The 22,173-nt window shown below is 34.5% G+C and overlaps 1 protein-coding gene across 1 annotated transcript in view; it reads right to left on the bottom strand.

Moving 5' to 3' along the window:
* ERBB4 (erb-b2 receptor tyrosine kinase 4) overlaps positions 1-22,173 on the bottom strand; it is a 1,169,376-nt gene that overhangs the window by 26,740 nt on the left and 1,120,463 nt on the right. Inside the window, exons 20-24 of the mRNA XM_011932361.1 lie at positions 20,654-20,809; positions 18,159-18,234; positions 14,133-14,279; positions 12,055-12,152; positions 10,481-10,651 (exon numbers count right to left, since the gene is read on the bottom strand). Coding sequence (XP_011787751.1) covers positions 10,481-10,651; positions 12,055-12,152; positions 14,133-14,279; positions 18,159-18,234; positions 20,654-20,809 — 648 coding nt within the window. The remainder of the gene's footprint in view (positions 1-10,480; positions 10,652-12,054; positions 12,153-14,132; positions 14,280-18,158; positions 18,235-20,653; positions 20,810-22,173) is intronic.

Raw genomic sequence — 22,173 nt, 5'->3', positions numbered from 1 at the left:
GGTGAGAGGTAAAAGCATAGACAAATCAGTAAAAAAAAAAAAATAAAACAACCTTACTTTTTACCGTGTAACCTGGAAGTCTCAGCAAAAATACTTTGCCTCTCTGCTTCAGTTCTGCCTTTGTAAAATGGCCATAGTAATGCTTTTCATTTACCCTTGTTATGAAGGTTAAGGGTAATAAATGTAAAAAAGTTCCGAGCAGAGCCTAATACATGAATATGTGATCAATAAATGGTAGCTATATTTAGGTTTGTGTTTGAGAATTTTGAAACATCTGTTTAACTTGTAAGCATCATTTTATCTTCAAGTAGGTAATGACCGAGTCTCAATACAGACATTGTTCTCCCTGCTTTTTTGTTCTGATTTTGGCTCTGTCAATTCCATTTGTTCCTCCTAATCATTGACTCTTGATTACAGGGAGTCTCACAGAGGCATAAATGCAGCAGGGGCTCTGGCTTCTCACTGTGCTCCCAGTAAGAGCCTTTTTAACCGATTGATACTAAATCTCACTAAACTTAAAGTCAAAATCAAGATTTTCATGGTTTTGACCAGGGGTGAGGGGAACCAACAGAGCAATAGAGAACTGAATACTAGACTTAGACTTGAGAAACTTCTCACATATCCCTTAGAAGCACAAGGACGCTGGGCTACAGGTTTTATATTTCCCAGTATCAGTATACACATATAAGATGGAAGGGTTTGCACTAGAAGGTCTTTAAGGTCTCTTGCAACTCTGACGCCCCGCGAGTACACAGTTACTTATGCATCCACCTCGTACTGTAACAGTGCATCTCAGTGGAGCAAGTCACTTCACTCAGAATTCATCTATATATATACTAGGGCCAAGGGCAAACCACACTGGTTGTATTTCTATTCAGAGAAAATCTAGTGGAAACAAATGTTCAGAGAAGGACATATAGGCTAGGGAAAAAGAAGGAAAAGTAAGTGCCAAAGGAGGGATGTTAAATTACATTGTCCATATTGTAAGGAGAGCCTGGTGTCTTTGTGTCAATGACAGTGTGGAACTTTATACACAATGAATAATGTATTTGTTTTAAATGTATATATATACACACATTGCCAATCTCTCCTCCTTTCCCAACTTTGAGGTCAGTACTAAATATGAGGCTGCTGCCTCAGTTTGGGTAAGGAGTAAAATCACTGTGATTTACCACACTATGAGAAATATTTCACCTCTTTCACATGTGAAAACGAGCATTTAGAGGTTTATAATACCAACGGTATTTAGTTTTACACACATGAAAGATTAGACTTTGTTTAAATATTGAAGAGAAAAATAATAAGATTAACATTTATTATAAGAGAAAATGTCGAAAGAGATACAGGCAATTATTTAACAACAGAAAAAGCAGATTCCCTAAAGAATAAAGCAATGACTATAGAGGAATTCATACTGTAACATAACAAGGAGGCATTATACAAAGTTCAAGTCTACTGGAAGTGATTTGTATGATACTTGAAGATACAATTTGATAAATAACTCTAAAACTTACCTCTTTATTACTAAAGAAATCGAGAAAATAGTTCAATTTTGTTTGTAATTCCTAAAGATAGGGCTAAATGAAGAATTTAGAATTCAGAGCTGGTACTATAGAAGGCTTGACATTACGTTTAATAAGATATTATAACCCAACCCTATGAAAATCCTTAGGAAGTCAGGGATAAATTAAAGAACAGTAACAATTTGTAAAAGACAAAAGGGTACTTTGTTTTTTTAATTTAATTTTGTTTTGTTTTGTTTTGAGACAGAGTCTAGCTCTGTTGCCAGGCTGAAGTGCAGTGGCGTGATCTTGGCTCACTGCAGCCTCTGCCTCCCAGGTTCAAGTGATTGTCTTGCCTCAGCCTCCTGAGTAGCTGGGATTATAGGTAAGTGCCATCACACCCAGGTAATTTTTGTCTTTTTAGTAGAGATGGGGTTTCACCATGTTGGCCAGGATGGTCTTGATTTCCTGACCTCATGATCCACCCACCTCAGCCTCCCAATGTGCTTGGATTACAGGTGTGAGCCACCATGCCCAACCTAAGGTATTATGTTAAATACAAGTAAATCTTACAAAGAATAGCATAACTAAACTAATATATCCAATTTTAAGAAAGTCACTGGTAGAAAAGACATTGCACAAAAAGGTTCCTTGATATTTTGTTATATATAAATTAAGTGTCTGAAAGGTTTCTCAAATTAGTGGAAAATCAGAGAGCAGAACCATTTTTAATATCCCTATAATTTCTAAGAGCTTGGAAGGACAAATGAATGCAATTTGATATTATATTCTTATATAAAAACAACAGTCAAATCTATAATACATAAGGAGAGGAGCTCTTTCTTAAAAATATACAAATTATCCATCCACACCTCTAAAGTCAAACAGAAAGCACCAACATGATCTATATTTTGAAAGAGATCAGTGTTGGGATACTGCTTGCATCTCTGGGCACTTTTGTGTGAGTGAGTTAGACGAGAGTGGAAAATAAATTGCAGTGACTGGTCAACTGGAATGACCAAGGCATTTCCTTGGCTAAATGTTCAAAAATCCTTCAACTGTTAGTGACAATAGGATTATATATCATTTGAAGAGAGACCTCCTAAAACATGCATCACATCATTCGAGTTTATTCTCTTGATGGAAATAATAGAAAGCTGTACTCTAAATAGATGAAGACCAAAAAATAAAAACTGGTGCCAATAAATGATAAAGCATGGAAATATTAATTAACATTGTATTTCATTTGGTACAACGTAAACACTATTATTTAGAAATTGAGCCTATTTTCCAAAAAAAAAAAAAAAAAATTGGATATCGATTAGAGTAATATTATTGTAACTTCTGTGAAGTGCTAAGGGCCTGAAATAGATTCATGATAACAGAAACAGAAGATTGGAATTTGAGAGCTGTTTTTTAGAAAGGCCAAGAAAAAAAAGGGTTTTAAACTGAATAATTTAATGAGGAGCAAGAGATTTCAAAATCACGTTTCAAGTCATCATAACATTGACAGAAGAAAAGAAAATTGGAAGAAAGTCCATCCCACCTCCTCAGAAAAAAGTTCTCAAGCGTGTGCAATACAGAAATATTACAAAAAATAGAAATTAAAAAGTAACTTAAAAACACATTTCTTCACCTTTGTTTGTGGTGGGGGTTTAATAGAGCTAAAATGACTTTCTATAACCTCCTAAACTGATTTAGCTCCCTTCATCTTTTTCCTATTATTCCTGGCATGTCTCTCTCAGAATATTATCTCCTCAACTAGAATATTAACTCTTTGATGGTAGGACCTCTGTCTTCCAACTCTGTACTCTTATTGCCCAACACAGTACCTAGCCTATATAATAAACATTCAATATATTAATTCATTCACTCTTTCATTATAAGAAATTGAACAATTTCAGGGCGTGGTGACTCACACCTGTTATCCTAGCACTTTGGGAGGCTGAGAAGCGTGGACCACGAGGTCAGGAGATTCAGACCATCCTGGTCAACATGGTGAAACCCGTCTCTACCAAAAATACAAAAATTAGCTGGGTGTGGTGGCGCATGCCTGTAATCCCAGCTACTCAGGAAGCTGAGACAGAATTGCCTCGACCCAGAAGCGGGGACTGCAATGAGCCAAGATCGCGCCACTGCACTCCAGCCTGGCAACAGAGTGAGACTGTGTCTCAAAAAAAAAACAACAGCAACAACAACAAAAAGAAAATGAACGATTTAAAAGATTTCTACTTAGGCCCAGTGCCATGGCTCATGCTTGTAATCCTAGTGCTTTGGGAGGCCAAGGAGGAAGGATTGCTTGAGGCCAGGAGTTTGAGATCATCTTGGGCAACATAATGAGACCATGTCTTTTAAAAAAAATTTTTTTTTAATTAGCTGGGCATGGCAGCACACAACTATAGTCTTAACTTACTTCTACTTACATTTTGTCTATTTTTCAACTTATTCATATATCTATTCTGGGAGAAAGAGTGTAAGAAAAGGAGGAAAATGCAAATCTATTTAATAGAGTTACTTCTTAGCAGTAGGAAAGAAGTGAAAAGAAGTTTAGATTGTGATGATAAATCCATTGTGCGTTACTTCACTAATGTGGGGTAGCTACAATTCCTCTGTCTTCCACTGGCTGAGATAATTAAGAGTTAGCTGATATGTTTTGACAGAGGTGGAACATTTAATCTTAAAAGTATTTCTTACAAATGACTGGATGGGCTTGCAATTGAAACTATGTCTTCCTCTATAAAAATACATGGAAGCTTTTACATTAAATTAAATTTTCTAATATCATTAAAGTTAAAATATCTTCAGCCACATTAGTTTATTCACTATTTTTATTCATTGCTATTTCATTTATATACAATTTGTTTTATCAAACAAATATAACTCTAGGTAACTCAAAAGGCCAAACTTAGCATTGTAACAAAAAAAAAAAAAAGAAAAAAAACACCTGTGGAGAATTTTTAAATTATGCTAAACATATAATCGAAAATATTAGGCAGCATGTGTTTAAATATCTAGAGAAACGAAGGCAGCAATGGAAACTAAATCCAATAGACTGAATATACAAAGGGACAATGGCCTGACCCTATGTAAAAATAGAAACAAATTGGGAAGCAAACTTCCTTATCTACAATAAACAGCCCAGCAACCCAGCCTTTTGTAAATCAGATTTGCAGGAAGTCAGATTGCTATCTCTACTAACAACCCAGGAAGCTAAACAATTACTTGTATAACAATCAGCTCCAAATGACCAGAATTGATTAATAATTGGCAACTTTCCTAATTTTTGTCCTTGCTTCCAACTTTGGACCAACAAAAAAGTCAGACATGCACCTCTAACCAATGACTTCTAGTTATCCTGCCTATAGTTTCCCCAGGCCAACAGTCTCTACTGAGGGCATAGATGAAGCCTTCCATTTTTTGTTTTTTGTTTTTTTCCTCCTGTACAGCTTTCCCACTCCTCTACGGGCCTTTAAGTCTCTGCCAAAATGTACGTGATGGAACTTTCTTGCTATAGCAGTCTGAATAAATACTCTTTGCTTTTTTCATTTAGTTAATACTCATTTATTTCCACACTATTGGAGCATCTATTCCAGGTCCATTAATAGGTAACATGCTTGCATACACTAAAAAGCTAATCTTCATAATATTCTGTGAGAAAATTTTTAAATCCCCATTTTACAGATATAGAGCACTGTTTGCAGAAGTTAAATAGCTTCTCATTTTCTCCTATTTTTACATCACACTAGAGTAATAGCTTTTGGTGTATTATTGCTTAAAAAGATTTGAGGTCAGGCATGGTGGTTCACACTTGTAATCCTCGCACTTTGGGAGGCCAAGGTGGGTGGATTGGATTGCCTGAGCTCTGAAGTTCAAGAGCAGCCTTGGTAACATAAGGAAACCCTGTCTCTACCAAAAAAATAAAAAATAAAAAATTAGCTGGGAGGGGTGGCATGCACCTGTGGTGCTACTCTGGAGGCAGAGATGGGAAGATCTCCTGAGCTTGGCATGTGAAGGTTGCAGTGAGCCAAGATCACGCTACTGCACTCCAGCCTGGGTGACAGTGTGAGACCCTGTCTCACAAAAAAAAAAAAAAAAGAAAAGAAAAAATTTTAAGGTAATATTAAAAGTATATCTAACAATAATAACAGCAGCTGTAAATTAGGTAAGTGTTTTCTAACATGACTAAAATTTGTATTCATCAACTTTCTGGACAAATTTTGAATTGATTCATTGCTTTAAAGTTGTAATTTATCAAAATATATGTGGAATTTAAAAAAATCAAAAGCACTATAAAAATTACTTCTGTCTTTATTTGATGTTAGAACACATCAGCAGAAATAATTTGCTGGCCAAGAAGTAAGTGCATCAACAAGCTTTTCATAGATAATGGGTAGAGCACCTTATAAGAAAGTGTGATTATTTATATGATATTGACAAGGAAAAAGGTAAAAATGAAAATGGTAAAAATGAAAAATGAAACTGGTGATTCTAAAAGTAGAGTAATAAAATTTATTTACCTGGCATTATAAATACTCTGCAATTTTTTAAAGTTAATTGCCTAACACTCATATAAGATAGGCACTACTGCATTTAGAAAATGAGGAAACAAAGTAATAGAGATATTCAGAACATTACCTAAAGTTTCTTAATTTATGTGCAGTGGAGCTTATATTTTCAAGCTGCATTTTTGTTGTTGTTGTTTCAAAGTCTATCATATATGCTTAAGGAACATTTGATCAAAATTCACCTTTAAGATGTTCCCTTAGCACGTTATTTAGCCACCGAACTTAAAATGGAAGTAATTTATTTTCTAATTTAGCCATGTAGGAAAGAAAGGAGGAACATGGCATTTGCACATATTAGAAATTTCTGTAAAAGTTATGTAAAGCCAGACTGAAAACCATTAGGACAATATAGATGACAAATAAAGCTTTCTAACTGCCTGAACATAACATGATATTTAAGCACAATTTCTTTTCCAAGGACTGAAAAAGTAAAAAGAGATCTACAGGTAATATTGTTTTATAATGTGGAATAAGAAATGATGACTAAAGGTCAAATAAGTCCTCGGGTGATTTATATTTTGTCTCAATAATTCCATCTAGTTAGCGCAAACCTTTATTAAGAATTTCTTGCATTGAGAATTATAAATTAAAATGAACAAAATGTTGAAATGTAAGAATTCTTACAAAAAGAAAAAGATGTATAGGATTACAAGTTAAGAAAGAGAAACCATTTCTTTTTAATTTCATTGTTGTAACCAGAAGTAATGAATTTGTCACTTAAAATTATAAATAGCAGGGTATATAATTTGATCATTTTGCAAAGTGTACAGAGAGCCTCCTTTATACACCTTAACCGCTTTCTTCCCTCTCACAAAGACTGATTGTTCATTACCTATCCATTGATCTAATTTTTAAAACTTTTAGTTATCTATCCCCATTGGGCATGTGATAAAGTTTTCAGTTTGTACTATAATAATATATTTTTAATAGAAAAGAAAAATTAATTGAGGTCTCTCTCTTTATCTCTTTCCATATCAGATCTTCTAAATGGAGGTAGATGAGTAAAACGTGTAGGGCAGATTTGAGATGCATCTTATAAGAAAACCACCTGGGGAATTTCCCAAACAAGACAAGTCCCAGACTCTAATCACATCATGGAAATCTAATCACATCATGGAAATAACATGCTTCAGTAACTTTGAAGCAAAACTACAGTGTAGTAGGCAGATATCTAGCTTACATTATTCCTCTCTTCCACTGACTAGGTGTGTGACACCAGTCATATCAGCTGACATCTCTGTGGCAAGTTTCTTCATTTGAAAGAAGGGGATGATAATAATAGAACCTCATGAAGTTTGTTTAAGGATTAAGGAGGTTAACATATATGTGTTGAATAGTAAACACCAGGGGATTATTACTTAATTATTACTGTCAATATGAAATAAAACAAATTATGTTAGATAATGAGCAGCAAGTTGAAAATGTTCTTATGGCTATGGTCAAGAGAAATTGGATGCTGTTTGTTCTACTAGCTATGATACTGTTCTTAGATAAAGAAGGAAATTAAGAGAAAATTATCTTCTAGAAAAAATTAAGCATCATGTTTATATCTTATCAATGGAAGAAATTGATTACAGACATAAATTTACTAGTTCTTCATGCTCCGTAATGGTCAGTGAATACTGGATTACAGCACTTATTATTCAGTCCCTATATCTGTACGATTCTTTGATTAAGGTGGTCACTTCTTGAAAGCAGAAGTTGTGTCAAAATTCTTTGAGTCTTAAGTGTATATTAATGCTTCACATACAGTGGTACTCAATATATATTGTGAATGAATGAGGAATGAATTTATAAAAATAAACAAATGCATGGATTTGACAGCTTTCAAAGAAAGAATGGAATTCAGATAGAGTAGGTTTAACATTTAAAATGAAATGTAAATTCTTTTCAGAAACATCTTTCTAAACTTAAATCTACTTCTTAGAAATGAAAATCTATGGGGTCATGCCCAGGATGGCCGAATAGGAACAGCTCCAGCCTCCAGCTCCTAGCGTGAGTGACACAGAAGACGGGTGACTTCTGCATTTTCGACTGATGTCCCGGGTTCATCTCACTGGGTTGTGTTGGACAGTTGGCGCTGGTCCACGGGTGCAGCCCGCCCAGCGAGAGCTGAAGCAGGGGGAGGCATCTCCTCACCTGGGAAGCCCAAGGGGGAAGGGAATTCCTTTCCCTAGCCAAAGGAAACTGAGACACACAACACCTGGAAAATCGGGTAACTGCCACCCTAATACTGCACTTTACCAAGGGTCTTAGCAAAGGGCACACCAGGAGATTATATCCCACACCTGGCCCAGAGGGTCCCACACCCACGGAGCCACCCTCATTGCTAGCACAGCAGTCTGAGATCTAACTGCAAGGCTGGGGGAGGGGCACCACCACAGCTCAAGGAGGCCGGCCTGCTTCTGTAGACTCCTCCTCTGGGGACAGGTCATAGCTAAACAAGAAGCGGCAGAAACCTCCGCAGAGGTAAACGCCCCTGTCTGACAGCTTTGAAGAGAGCCGTGAATCTCCCACCATGGAGGTTGAGATCTGAGGACAGACAGACTGCCTGCTCAAGGGGGTCCCTAACCCCTGAGTAGCCTAACTGGGAGACATCCCCCACTAGGTGCAGACTGACACCTCACATGGCGGGATACACCCTTCCAGAGCAAGAATCAGACAGCAACAATTGCTGTTCAGCAATATTCTATCTTCTGCAGCCTCCGCTGCTGATACCCAGGCAAACAGGGTCTGGAGTGGACCTCAAGCAAACTGCAACAGACTTACAGCTGAGGGTCCTGACTGTTAGAAGGAAAACTAACAAACAGAAAGGACACCCACACCAAAACCCCATCACTATCATCAAAGACCAAAGGCAGATAAAACCACAAAGATGGGAAAAAAGCAGTGCAGAAAAGCTGGAAATTCAAAACATCAAAGCACATCTCCCCCTCCAAAGGAACGCAGCAACAAAAGCCAAAATTGACAAATGGGATCTCATTAAACTAAAGAGCTTCTGCACAGCAAAAGAAACTACCATCAGAGGGAACAGGCAACCTACAGAATGGGAGAAAATTTTTGCAATCTACTCATCTTACAAAGGGCTAATATCCAGAACCTACAAAGAACTAAAAAACAACCCCATCAAAAAATGGGCAAGGGATATGAACAGACACTTCTCAAAAGAAGACATTCATACAGCCAACAGACACATGAAAAAATGCTCATCATCACTCGCCATCAGAGAAATGCAAATCAAAACCACAATGAGATACTGTCTCACCTCAGTTAGAATGGCAATCATTAAAAAATCAGGAAACAACAGGTGCTGAAGAAGATGTGGAGAAAGAGGAACACTTTTACACTGTTGGTGGGACTGTAAACTAGTTCAACCATTATGGAAAACAGTATGGCGATTCCTCAAGGATCTAGAACTAGATGTACCATATGACCCAGCCATCCCATTACTGGGTATATACCCAAAGGATTATAAATTATTCTACTACAAAGACACATGCACACGTATGTTTATTGCGCCACTATTCACAATAGCAAAGACTTGGAATCAACCCAAATGTCCATCAGTGACAGACTGGATTAAGAAAATGTGGCACATATATGCCATAGAATACTATGCAGCCATAAAAAAGGATGAGTTTGTGTCCTTTGTAGGGACATGGATGCAGCTGGATACCATCATTCTCAGCAAACTATTGCAAGAACAGAAAACCAAATACCACATGTTCTCACTCATAGGTGGGAACTGAACAATGAGATCACTTGGACACAGGAAGGGGAACATCACACACCGGGTCCTATTGTGGGGGGCAGGGGAGGGATAGCAGTGGGAGATATACCTAATGTAAATGACGAGTTAATGGCTGCAGCACACCAACATGGCTCATGTATACATATGTAGCAAACCTGCACATTGTACACATGTACCCTAGAACTTAAAGTATAATTAAAAAAAAAAATCTACTTAGCAGCCTTTTCGATATGATTAAAAGGAGTGAAAGAGATTTATACTTGTATTACTTCTTGACTAATAAATCATAATATCTTTTTAAGAAAAGTAGAAAGCCTACTTCATAGGAATTTTCATTTATTTATATACACATATAGTTCTATTAGTTGGAATTGTTTTTTAAAGATTTGTTTTAAATAAATTAAGATGAGGAAAATGTTTTTCTTCTAAAATCTTGAAGGTATTTCAGAGTACATGTTGTATTGTCCATGCTTGTCTTCCAAAATTAACTACATATAGCAAGATTGGCACATCTTTTGTGGGTATGGTATATTTTTAATCTTAATCTAGGCATCACATTGATTAGAGCTATATAATTATTTTGAAATGTTAGTGCTTATAACCTATTTACTTGATTTTATATCTCAGAAATAATATGGTATGTGTATATAATTCCTTCTTACCCTATTCGAGTCAATTCTTGCTCTGGAAGTATAGATGGGAGGTGGGATGTTGAAAGCCTGAGGGACCAAGTACTCCTCAGCATCCATCATATCTTCCAAATCCTCTTCATCCAAGAGATTCTGAAAGAACTTGCTGTCATTTGGACTGGGAAGCTTCATACGATCATCACCCTAAAAGATTGCCCATCAGACACAAATATGATTCTTTCTTTCTTTCTTAAATATGTAGTCTCTGCAATAAATTTATGTAATATCATAACAAATGGTTGAAAAATTCATACACATATTAAAAAAAAAAACAAAAAAAATCAAGTCTTTAGCACGACCACCAGCCATTAAGAAACCTATCACGTGCTTAGAAATGATAGGGCCAGGTAAACACACTTTATACAAGGAGAATATGATAAATACCATTAGAGAATAATAAAGCAAAATCAAAAGATGATATTTGGGAGGTAAAATCAATTTCAGGTCTGAAAATAATTGTTCATTGCCCAGATCGTGTATGGCTTGCAACTTTAAGAATAAACAATAAAATGTGATCGATTTATCAATGTTTATTTGGTTGGTTTGATGCTGTAGGATTATCAGGACCATAGGGTCTATACGTTATTCTATAGCATACTGGCTACATTTTCAAAGTAGTGACATTCAAAACTCATAGTGCAAGTGGCAAATAGACTAAAGGAGTACGAGAAAGACACCAAAACCTTTGTTATGCTCTTCCTCACCTCACCTTAAATATTTTTCCTGTATTTTTAAAGTTACATGAATTTTGGAAACAGTTTCAGTTCATGAAAACTAATTTTGGGGAAAAAAAATGAAATAAGTATCTTCTAAAAGCTAGCTTTCATCTTTATGTCAGCCTATTGATATGTAAATAAAGGCTACCTTGTTTTACTCAGGAAACATAATTCACTCTAGTCCAAGGCCCATTTGTTTATAGTTTAGGTGAAAATAATCATAGAGAAATATATTATTATTTTTTAATTATCCAGTCTATTTTTCTAGTGTTAAATAAAACATATTCCTTTGGCTGGTTGGTTGATTCAAATGTGCATCAATTCATTTGAATTGAGTTATTGCTTGGATACTGCCTATCCCTCCAAATAAAACAAAACATCTTTTAAAATATTTTTGGGTAAATTAAATATTAATATACTGAAACTTTTGATTCTCTGTCTTCAAGCATGGGCAAGATTAAAACAATAATCTGTCTTCCTTTTGTTCTGAAAAATGAAAATAGTACTAATGAACATGACTTATACATAATGTTAATAAAATCAAGGTGCTAAAATAAGTGTCTGAGGATCAAGACCTTTTCATGTATATGTATAATCATAATTATCTGTTCAATAGCAGAGCCACTTGAATACTAAGGGAAGGTGCTAAAAGGTGGATCTGACATGAAGTAAAAAAGCTCTTTTCCATAAGTAAGTCATTTCACATGATAATCTGCTTAATTAATCAGCATGTTAGTGGTCATTCCCACAGTTCCAAAGTCCCGGTATTACTCATTTTGCAGTGAGTTTGCCATCAGTCTAGTCTTAAACGCATAAGTCAAAAGTACTAACCTGAATAACTAGGTATCTTTGAGGGTCTCGAGCCATCCTTGAAAACTCAGCAGCCAGTTCCTTAAATTTAGGTCTACTGTCAGCATCAATCATCCAACCTGGAAATTTACACAGTGAAAATGTCACTATATCCATAATTAAAAGGAGTTGAAATTTAAATTTTGTGAAAATATGAGCAAAAGTTTGAAAAATGTTGTTTTAATCATAATGATCTGAAAAAGAAAGAAAGCTAGTAAAAGAAGCAACTCAATTGGTAAGGCTTTATCAGTCTCTTTGTTGATATTCGTAACTAAATGTAATGTACTGTCAAAAGATTTTTTTTTTCTCTGATGGGTATAGATGAGGTGACTGCAATATAAGCTATTGTTTCGTATTAGGAGTGACATGGGAGAAAAGATTTGGTTACAATGCTTACACTGGCACAAAGGGGAAAAGAGGAATTAAAAGCAACTGTCTTGTGCTACATTTGTCCTGGTGGACAAAAAAAAAAAAAAAAAAAAACTAACGCAAAGTGATTGGTAATGCCTATTCAGCAATAGACATTAGCTTATCTTAGTACTAGCTTGTCCAGCATAAACATACTATCAGCAATTTTCAAGGTATGTATTATTATTTAGCTGGGAGTCTAAATAAAGTAGACCTTATCTCTACAGGCTCTGTTTAGCTAATGAGATGACAAGAATAAAAGTACCAAGCTTTCCTTGATTTTCTTGCCAAATTATCCTCTTGTTAGGTATTAAAACTCCAAAAGAAAGGTAAAGTTCTCTATTAGAGAAAGTGTTTTCTTGGTTTTATATAATTTCATCAGAGCTAAATTCTAATGAATTTCAATCATTTCCTATGCTAGTTATAGGATTAGATTATATAAGACATGTATGTTTTTAAACTTTCTTCCATAGATATCTACCAAACAATATTTAATAGAATAAGGCTGTAAAGCTTTTTCCTTCCTTTTCTGGGAATTTTTTGGGTGTTATTTTATGTATCATTAATGTCATCTGCTTTTTTCCTCTCCAAACAAAGCTCAAATGCTCTGTATTCTATATGTATTCACTTGAAAAAATGCTTGCTAATGCCAAGATGCTAATGAGAAAATAGGTGTTTCTGAAACTATTGAAGCCAAAAAAGGTTAACCACAGTTGGGGTATCGGTTTCTCTCCAACTAAATATTGAGTAAATAGAACTATGCTTAGTGAAAAGGGCATGCTGACCTGAACTGCAAAGAACATTTTTTATTTCCTCCCTCACTGTCAGAATGTATCACACATGTCATGAATATAAATCTGAGTAGACCGGGGTCCAAAGTCTCTTATTAATAAGATGCTTATTCACCTTCACAAGTTTGTTTCTTTGCTAACCCGGTGTAAATCAGAAGGGGAAAACCTTAGATTATACAAGAGAAATTGCTACATGTTAATCTCACTTAAATTAAGCCAGAAACTCCAGAGACTTCCTTAATTCTATTTAAATTAAGGGCCTGTGCTTCAAAAACACATTTATAATACATATGTGTCTGGGGCATAGGAAGAAAAAAGAAAAGTAAGAGTTTGATGTAAACAAATGATCGAATTGAGAAAAGTAAACATTTATAATCTTTTTAGCTCACTATAGATTCATTTCTTCCCACTTCCCACCTTGTCCTGCTAATTTGCTCTAGACCCATTTCTATTAAATTAATTTTTAAAACTATCAGTTTCCAGTTTTTTTTCCTTCATGTTTATATCATTTATGTAGCCTGATATTTTCCCATAAAGGTCACTAATGTTATTACTAACATTCCTGTTAGTAATGTTACTAAGAACATTATTGTGACTAATTACCTCTCTTTATGACAGGCAATTTGACTGTCATGGAGATTATGAGAGTAAAAGAGTCATAATTTTGACTTCATAGCATGGAAGAATATTCCTTTATATTAATAACAGTCACAACAAAGAGGCGTCTACGTGTTCCCTTCATAATTGTTTTTGAACTGTTGTATTTTTCAATACAGAGAAATGTTATACAGATTGAGTAATCTGTGCTATTACTTTGCTAAGAATGATGATGGTGATGATAACATTATTTTGCAATCTTACATTTGACCATGACCATGTAAACGTCGATTGTGCAGATGGGAGGCTGAGGCAAACGTTCTCCTTTCTCTAATAAATCAGGGATTTCTCGCGTTGGAATTCCATCATAGGGTTTTCCTCCAAAGGTCATCAGTTCCCATATAGTAACTCCTATATTGGAGAAAAAATTCTTACTTAAGCATATTAACAACATATTTTGAACAAACCAGCAATATACCACTGGTAAAAGAATACTCCTTATAGGTCAATCAAAACACCAATCAATGTAAATAAAAAAAAAGCTCCACAAATTCCTGTATCCATTATGAGAACCCCAATGTCAAAATCTTTGCGGGGGAATTCAATTTTCTTATTATTGTCTTGGAATTTCTAATGGATAGAAGAGACAATTTACAGTGGATATCAGCATATATAATCTGTTTCCCATTTCTGCCTGTAGGTAATACTAATGTTTGCTGATCCAAGTTATATTTCACTATACCATGTTGCAGTCCATAAAACAATTCATTTACTATACATACATATGTATTCAGTAACAATAAATATGATTGCCAGTAAAATAAGATATTGACTAACTTTAAGATTAGCATCTTTGCTATTAAAGGCTTCCAGAATAATTACCTCATGTTACAATAAAGAATTGTGACTCTCTCTACCTTACACAAAGAAAACAGTTGAATAAAACAGACATACTTCTTTAGTAAATATGAGAGCCTGAGTGAGGAATGTTCCATATGTAACGTATAGTACATGTGAAGTAGGCATCAACAAAATTGTGAAGGGGATAAAAAGTAGTTTATTCTTTAGGTAATAAAATGGCTTTCTTGAATCACTGAGACATTGATTTTCTCTGCAAAAGCAAATACACTAAATGTTAGCATGCAAATAGCCAGTTTTGATGATAATGATGGTTCTGATTTCAGCAATAATATATACACTAAATATCATTTTTGTGATATAATGATCATATAGTTTAAAATAATATTTTCTTAAGGGTAAAGATTTTTGAGTTCAGAAATGGCTAGCTGGGCACAAAAATATTACAAAGTGAATTTTGATTAATGTACATATACAGTCATCTTTCAATATAAAATCCATTAATTAGAGCTATGTTTTCTTTCCTACTGCCATCTGTAATGAATTATTTACTCAGGCTGAAGTCCTTTTTAGTTTATAACAGTTATCATTGACTGATAACAAAAATACAAAGCTTAAAATATAAACCTATGTTGAATTTAAAATTATTCTTTATAATAGAATATTAACTATTACCTGATTTTTTTTTTGGTTAATATTTACATCTTAGGATTTTGGGTATATTTTTAACATGCACCTAGTGATAATTTAATTGACTGATTGTTATTACATCTTTAAGTTTGTATATTAAGGAGTAGTTCCTAAAATATATCATAAAAATTTTCTCTGAGGTGAGCTGCAACAAGTTAAGTGGATGACTGTTTAGATAGTCATACTTACAGAATATATATATATATTTTATATTTAGAATATTTTATATTTTAGAATTTTTTTATATTTTAGAATGATATATTTTATATTTTAGACAGGGTCTCAATCTGTCACCCAGAATGGAGTGAAGAGGCATGATCACAGCTCACTGCACCCTCAACCTCCCCAGGCTCACATGATCTTTTCACCTCAGCTTCTTGAGTAGCTGGGACTACAGACATGAGCCACCATGCCTGGCTGATTTTTGTATTTTTTAGTAGATAAAGGGTTTCAGCATGTTGCCCAGGCTGGTCTCAAGCTCCTGGGTTTGAGGCATCTGCCCACGTCGGCCTCCCTAAATGCTAGGATTAGAAGCACGAGACACCATGCTGGGCCTAGAATATATATTTAAGGAGAACATTTTGTTAACTTAGATAGGCAGTTATAAAAGATAGAGTAGATACTCTCACATCTCTATCAGAACTCCCAACATAAGCAAGATACAAAGCAACTGTAAATCAAAATAATAGAAAATATAGTAAACAGAAACATATAAATACAAAAACAAAAGTCAAAATATAAAAAACTCTACTTCTGATAATAATCCAATTATATTCTTGTAAAGGTGACGACAAGATAGATAAAGTTAGAAAAGGATGGTTTCATGCAAAAGAACAATATCAGGAAAGCTAAAATAAAACAACCTCAAATTTTACTTGCAATTCCTTTATCTTAAGATGTAGATCACAGCCGATGCTTATTTTTGTAAAAATAAAAATGCACCTAGTGAGAATCTTCCATAAAGTTGCACTGTAAACAAAGTTATGCAACTTTCTCTGCCTTTTATGCCTTTTGCAATCAACTATGATATATCATAAAAATTTTTCAGTGTCTTATGAATATGGGTTGATGACCTGGGCTGTGTTTCAAAACAGAGTACTACCTATCTATTTATTTATTTTTGATGAACACTTCCTGGGATTTTGCAACTCAACATGAAGAAAAATGTTACAGCCTGAGTAACAAGATTTTCCCCAAAAGACAAATTTTACTATTAAAAATATGACTGTTCTGCCAACTTTACATATATTTTGAGCTAATTTAAATTTGCTTTCAGGAGATTGCCACATTTGATTCAGTGAATTATAAGTAGAAAAAGAAGAAAAAGAAAACAGTATATATATATATAGTAAAATATACTATATGATATATAATATATAAATCTGACATAATATATATTCTATAAACCTGTCTAATATCATGTAACATATAAATGCTAATCTACATGTTAATCTGTGTCATATAATATATAAATTTATCATAGAATACATGTAATAGATGTTTTTCTATACACTTCTTACAATAGTTTAGGAAGTAAGTTTTGTCAAGCATTGACAAATAAGAGTTGTAAGTTCGAAGTGATTGAATGGTTTGTATCTTTTTTTCCAACAATGCAAAAAAAGGTAAAACTTTTTTTAAGCTGAAGTTTGAGTAAAATAAATTGTACCATGCGTTTAAATCTCACTACCACCCTTTATTTAAGTGGGTGTTAGGCTTTTTTATTTGCAAGAAATGCCAATTTTATATGATATGTTTAAAGTTAGAAATATATTGACTCCTTCTTAGTAATACCGGACTTACATTTAAGTAGCCAGACAGATGCTAAATAGCTCATCTTAACAACTAAGCACAATAAAATAAATGTTCTAATTATAGATATCACTCTTTTCCAGTTCATATTATTCACTCTGTAACATTTCTGTTACTCCACAAGTACTTTGTAAATTAAAATTAATGTTGTAATTAGCAGTCTTCTCTTTTTACCATGTTCATTGCTCTAACTTACTGCTGTCAGTAATTTTTCTTTGTTATGACAATAATCTGTTTTCTACTATAGAACATAAAAATTCTCATATGTAAAAAACACACAAACATTGGTTTATTCAGAGTTATGTTTTTGAAAGTTGCTTAAAATTAACGCCATGAAATTCTGTGAAATTGTCCCTAAACCAATATTGGCTGAATATTTTTCCTGTCAAAATGATCAGGCCTGTTGCTATCAAACCAAAGCTTATGGAAAACATCTTAGCAGAGATATTAGTATATTACATTGTAATAAACTAGAAAAAAGCAGAAAAAGGCAGATAGGAATGCTATTTACAATATTTTGTTGTTCTTCAATGAGAACACATGTACGCAGGGAGGGGAACCTCACACATAGGGGCCTGTCGCGGGGGATGGGAGGCGAGGGGAGGGAGAGCATTAGGACACATACCTAATGTATGTGGGGCTTAAAACCTAGATGATGGGTTGATGGGTGCAGCAAACCACCATGCCACATGTATACCTATGCAACAAACCTGCAGGTTCTGCATGTGTATCCCAGAACTTAAAGTAAAATAAAATAAAATAGAATATTTTGTTGTTCTTTTTTTCATTGAGAAAGCAAAGAGTTATAAGATTAGGCTTATAAATAGGTATTTATAACACAACAAAATAATTTAGCTTAAGATATTTCACGTGAATTTTTAACATATGTATTTTTGCTTTACAAGCTTTAATTCACAAAGAAGATTTATTTACCATAGCTCCAAACGTCACTCTGATGGGTGAATTTCCTGTAATGTATACACTCCAGAGCCATCCATTTAATTGGCATCTGTAGAGAAGTAAGAAGTGAAAGTTTTAAAATTACATTAAAAATTCATTTCTATATGTATTTCATAAATGTGAATCTCTGGGCTGGACTTAATCATATTTTTAAAATTGTGTATGTGTAGATATAACTATAACCATAAATATATGTTAATTTATAAAATACATAAAGTAAAATAATCTAAAGACATACTATACTTATTCATTTTTTATTTTTTTTTTTATTTATTGAGATAGGGTCTCACTCTGTCACCCAGGGTGGAGTGCAATGACACAATCTCAGCTCACTGCAATCTCTGCCTACCAGGCTCAAGTGATCCTCCCACCTTAGCCTTTGAGTAGCCAGGACCACAGGGGTGTGCCACCATGCCTGGCTAATTTTTGCATTTTTTTAGAGATGGGTTTTCATCATGTTGCCCAGGCTGGCCTAGAACTCTTGAGCTCAAGTGATCTGCCCGCTTTGACCTCCCAAAATGCTGGGATTACAGGCATGAGCCACCATGCTTGGTCGTACTTACTTATTTTTTTAAAAAGCTTTATAAACAATTAAAGGTAAAAATAATTAAGTAGGGATAACTTTCTATAGTTCTTAATTAACATTCAGTAATTAAGTTGCTAGTAAATATTGTGATTTACAGTATCAAATCTAAACATCTAATACATATGCTTCTAAAAATGTGTTTATAGTTTTTTCTCAAAAAATGAGATTTGTTATATTTTCAGTTATCCCTTTTCACCCTCAGACACATTTTGGGCCACCAGTACAATGGACTCTTTCTATACTTGCCCCCTCCCTTCTCCTCTCATATAATTTGGCCACTAAAAGGCCTAAAATCATGAAATCCAAAGTTAGCCTTGCTTTGTTTTCCAGTTTCAAATGACCTCTCTCATCTTGGTTAGCCAGTATTGAAAATATGTACCATTTTCAAAATAGGAACTAGATAAAAGAATGTGAGGGGATCAGCACAAATCTATCATCACTACAAGAAAAACAACTCAACCCACATATCCTGCTGCTGATGGGCCAGCAGAATGAGTTTCAACTATGAAGGGCAGCATTATATAGCTGGGAATATAATTAGATTCTATGGAATAAAGATAAACACTTCTACTGTGCAGTTGAAAGCTTAAAACTAAATAGGCCTTTGAAATCACGAGGTTGGCTGCTCACCAAGGTGACACCAAGGTAACTCTATGACAGAATCATGGTATTCAGTGAAAGGGAACAGAAGACACATTGAAAGTAATTTCCCTATGGGCAAGGAGTTAGCAGACTTTATGGACTACGGACATTGTGTTAAAGAAGTAAGTTTAAATCACAGGTAGCTTGATAAAGACTTAATGGTTAGCAAGCATTTAAAGCCGTAATGAATCTTGCTTTAGACAAATCTTATGTCTCAAATCTTATGTTCTCAAGACAAGTGAAGCCATGTGATTTATAGACTTCAACTTCTGTGCAGTCTTATAGTGAATTTCAAAGCTGTGGTCTCAGACTACTGCAGTTTGGTAGCAAACAGGCAAAACAGGGTAGTTTAAAAAAATTTTGTGTTATTTTGCCTTGTGATGAAGTTAAGCATTTGGAAACCTAACACTCCAAAATATTTAAAATATATATTTGGATGGCCCATGATAAATAAAGCATATAATAAATATATTTACATGACATGAGAATAACTGAGTTTTTTTGTTAATGTAAGCTTATAGGTCACCATAGGCTAAGATTGCATTTGCTTGTTTCATTTGGGCTTCCTGACCTTAGGTTTCACCAGGTGAAGCTAGAGGGACCTCCATATGAAGTCTAGTCCTAATAGTTTGGCCAAGAAAGGCAAGCTAAAGGGAAGGTTAATGAGGAAATACAAGACATGGTACTAAGGCACGGATTGAGACCATAGAGTGGGTGAAAGAGTCAGGAATGCTGTTGTCAGGCAGAGGCTGAGACTAGAGGGTCAGAAAAGTTAGACGAGGCAGTGGCTCTGTTCAGGGTTGTTTGTACTACCTAAACTTCTCTCTGGTCTATAAGAGAGAAGCTATGTTATCTGTAAGAGTTAGTGCTATGGTCTTTAGATCAATGGGACAATTTCTACAGCCATGCGTTAAAGTTTAATTTCTAGAAGCCCTAAGTATCCACCCCCTTCCCACCACTGGACCTAACATGAAGGTCACCTGGGTACAGACATACATCACCTTATTTTAGCTACTTTTGAGAAATGGAAGCTGGTAATATATGGTATATATATGTGTGTGTACATGGAATATATACACACACATATACATACCCTGAGCAGGAGAAAAGGCAAATGGTAGAACCAAGGTTTTATAATCTCCTAAGCTTCAGGCTTATTGATTTCTTGAATAAATTATAAGGACATAAAAGGATATTATACTACATTTTCAATCAATATTGCTTTCAAAAAGATATCCACCTTTCCTCCATCAGCATTGTATTCTTTTTCATCTCCTTCCAAGAGTCTGGCTAGTCCAAAATCTGTAATTTTCACATGGTTTGGAGATTTCACTAAGACATTACGGGCTGCCAAATCCCGATGAACGAGCCTTCTTTCTTCCAGGTACATCATTCCCTGAAAAACATCAAGTTCCTTAATGATAGTCAGTTAATGCCTAGGTTTTACCTTTTTTTCTAAAAAGAATTCTCTTAGCCTTCAGTTGGAAGTGCCTAATTTTTTAAGTGAAGCCAGAATCCTAGAATATTTTCAAAATTAGAGAAAACCTGATTTTTGGGGTGAGCAAACCACAAACAGCTTGTGGTCTTTTCTCCCTAAAGTCCTGTGAGACAAATGAATTACTTTCACATGAGCTAAATGTTAGATCATTATTTTTCCAAGCAACTTGATATCCTTTTGCAAACTCTTTTAGTGAGGTGTGCAGGTGTTGTAGCAGATAAGCTAACATATGCTTGGATTGACCCACATATTTGCAGTCATTCCTTCTCAATAACTTCTGCTTCATTGTCATCTCCCCCCTACACATCCAAACAAATACCTCTATCCATAATTTTTAGAAATATTTCATTTGAGGTTTAATGGTGCCAAAATCACCATTATAGACTCTATGGAGGCTGAAGAATTATACTATGATATTATACTAAGAATTATACTATTCTTATTAATTATTCACAGAATGAAGTGTATACCCTAGAAGTCTTAAAAACCTGTAATTTTTAAGAAGGCTTCTATGGTATCAGTAGTCACTATGAGAATCCATAGTGAAATTACATAGTTTGTAATGACACTGAAATTAGCCTTTAATATTTTGCCTTTATAAAACATACAGGGAAATTAAAAATAAAATGTGTTGCTGTTTAGCAGCAAGAGACATAGCTGGCTCTCCTCACAATACATCCACATGTAACAATATATAACATATGTTATGTATTAATATCTAGACAAATTCAGAAAACATAATCCAGAGGAGTGACAATTACTTTATTAATTATACTTCAGTACTAGGTAAACTAAGAGTTGCTAAACATTATGTTTAACAAAATAACTTATGTAAAACTAAGGAAATAAACCTGAGGCCAAGAAGAGAGTGAATATATTTTTGTTGAAGAGTTAGGGGCAATTCTATATTTGATTATTTTAGTGGTACAATGGTCATCATTTAAAAATAGATTAGAATTATTATGAAATGGTTGAACCATACTCTCATGCCAATTGCAAATCAATGCTGTTGGCAGTTAACATTACAACTGCAGGATTTTGAAGGATTAATGGTTTCTGATACCAAAACAAAAGCTGTGGAAAACAGACACATAAATCACACAGGTCAAAAAATGATGAACCGTATACCTGGTGTAGTGTAAAGAGAAGATTACTCCAAACAGCATCATGAGCCAACCCCATATAAATGCACATTAAACACAACCAGTGGAGATACTGCCTGATATAGTCTAATCAGTCAACAGTTGGGTGACACTGTGCGG

This window comes from Colobus angolensis, unplaced genomic scaffold (genome assembly GCF_000951035.1).
Source record: "Colobus angolensis palliatus isolate OR3802 unplaced genomic scaffold, Cang.pa_1.0 Scaffold95, whole genome shotgun sequence".
Lineage (NCBI taxonomy): Eukaryota > Metazoa > Chordata > Mammalia > Primates > Cercopithecidae > Colobus > Colobus angolensis.
Note: the sequence above shows the minus strand (reverse complement) of the source record. Positions and strands in the feature narration are given on the sequence as shown.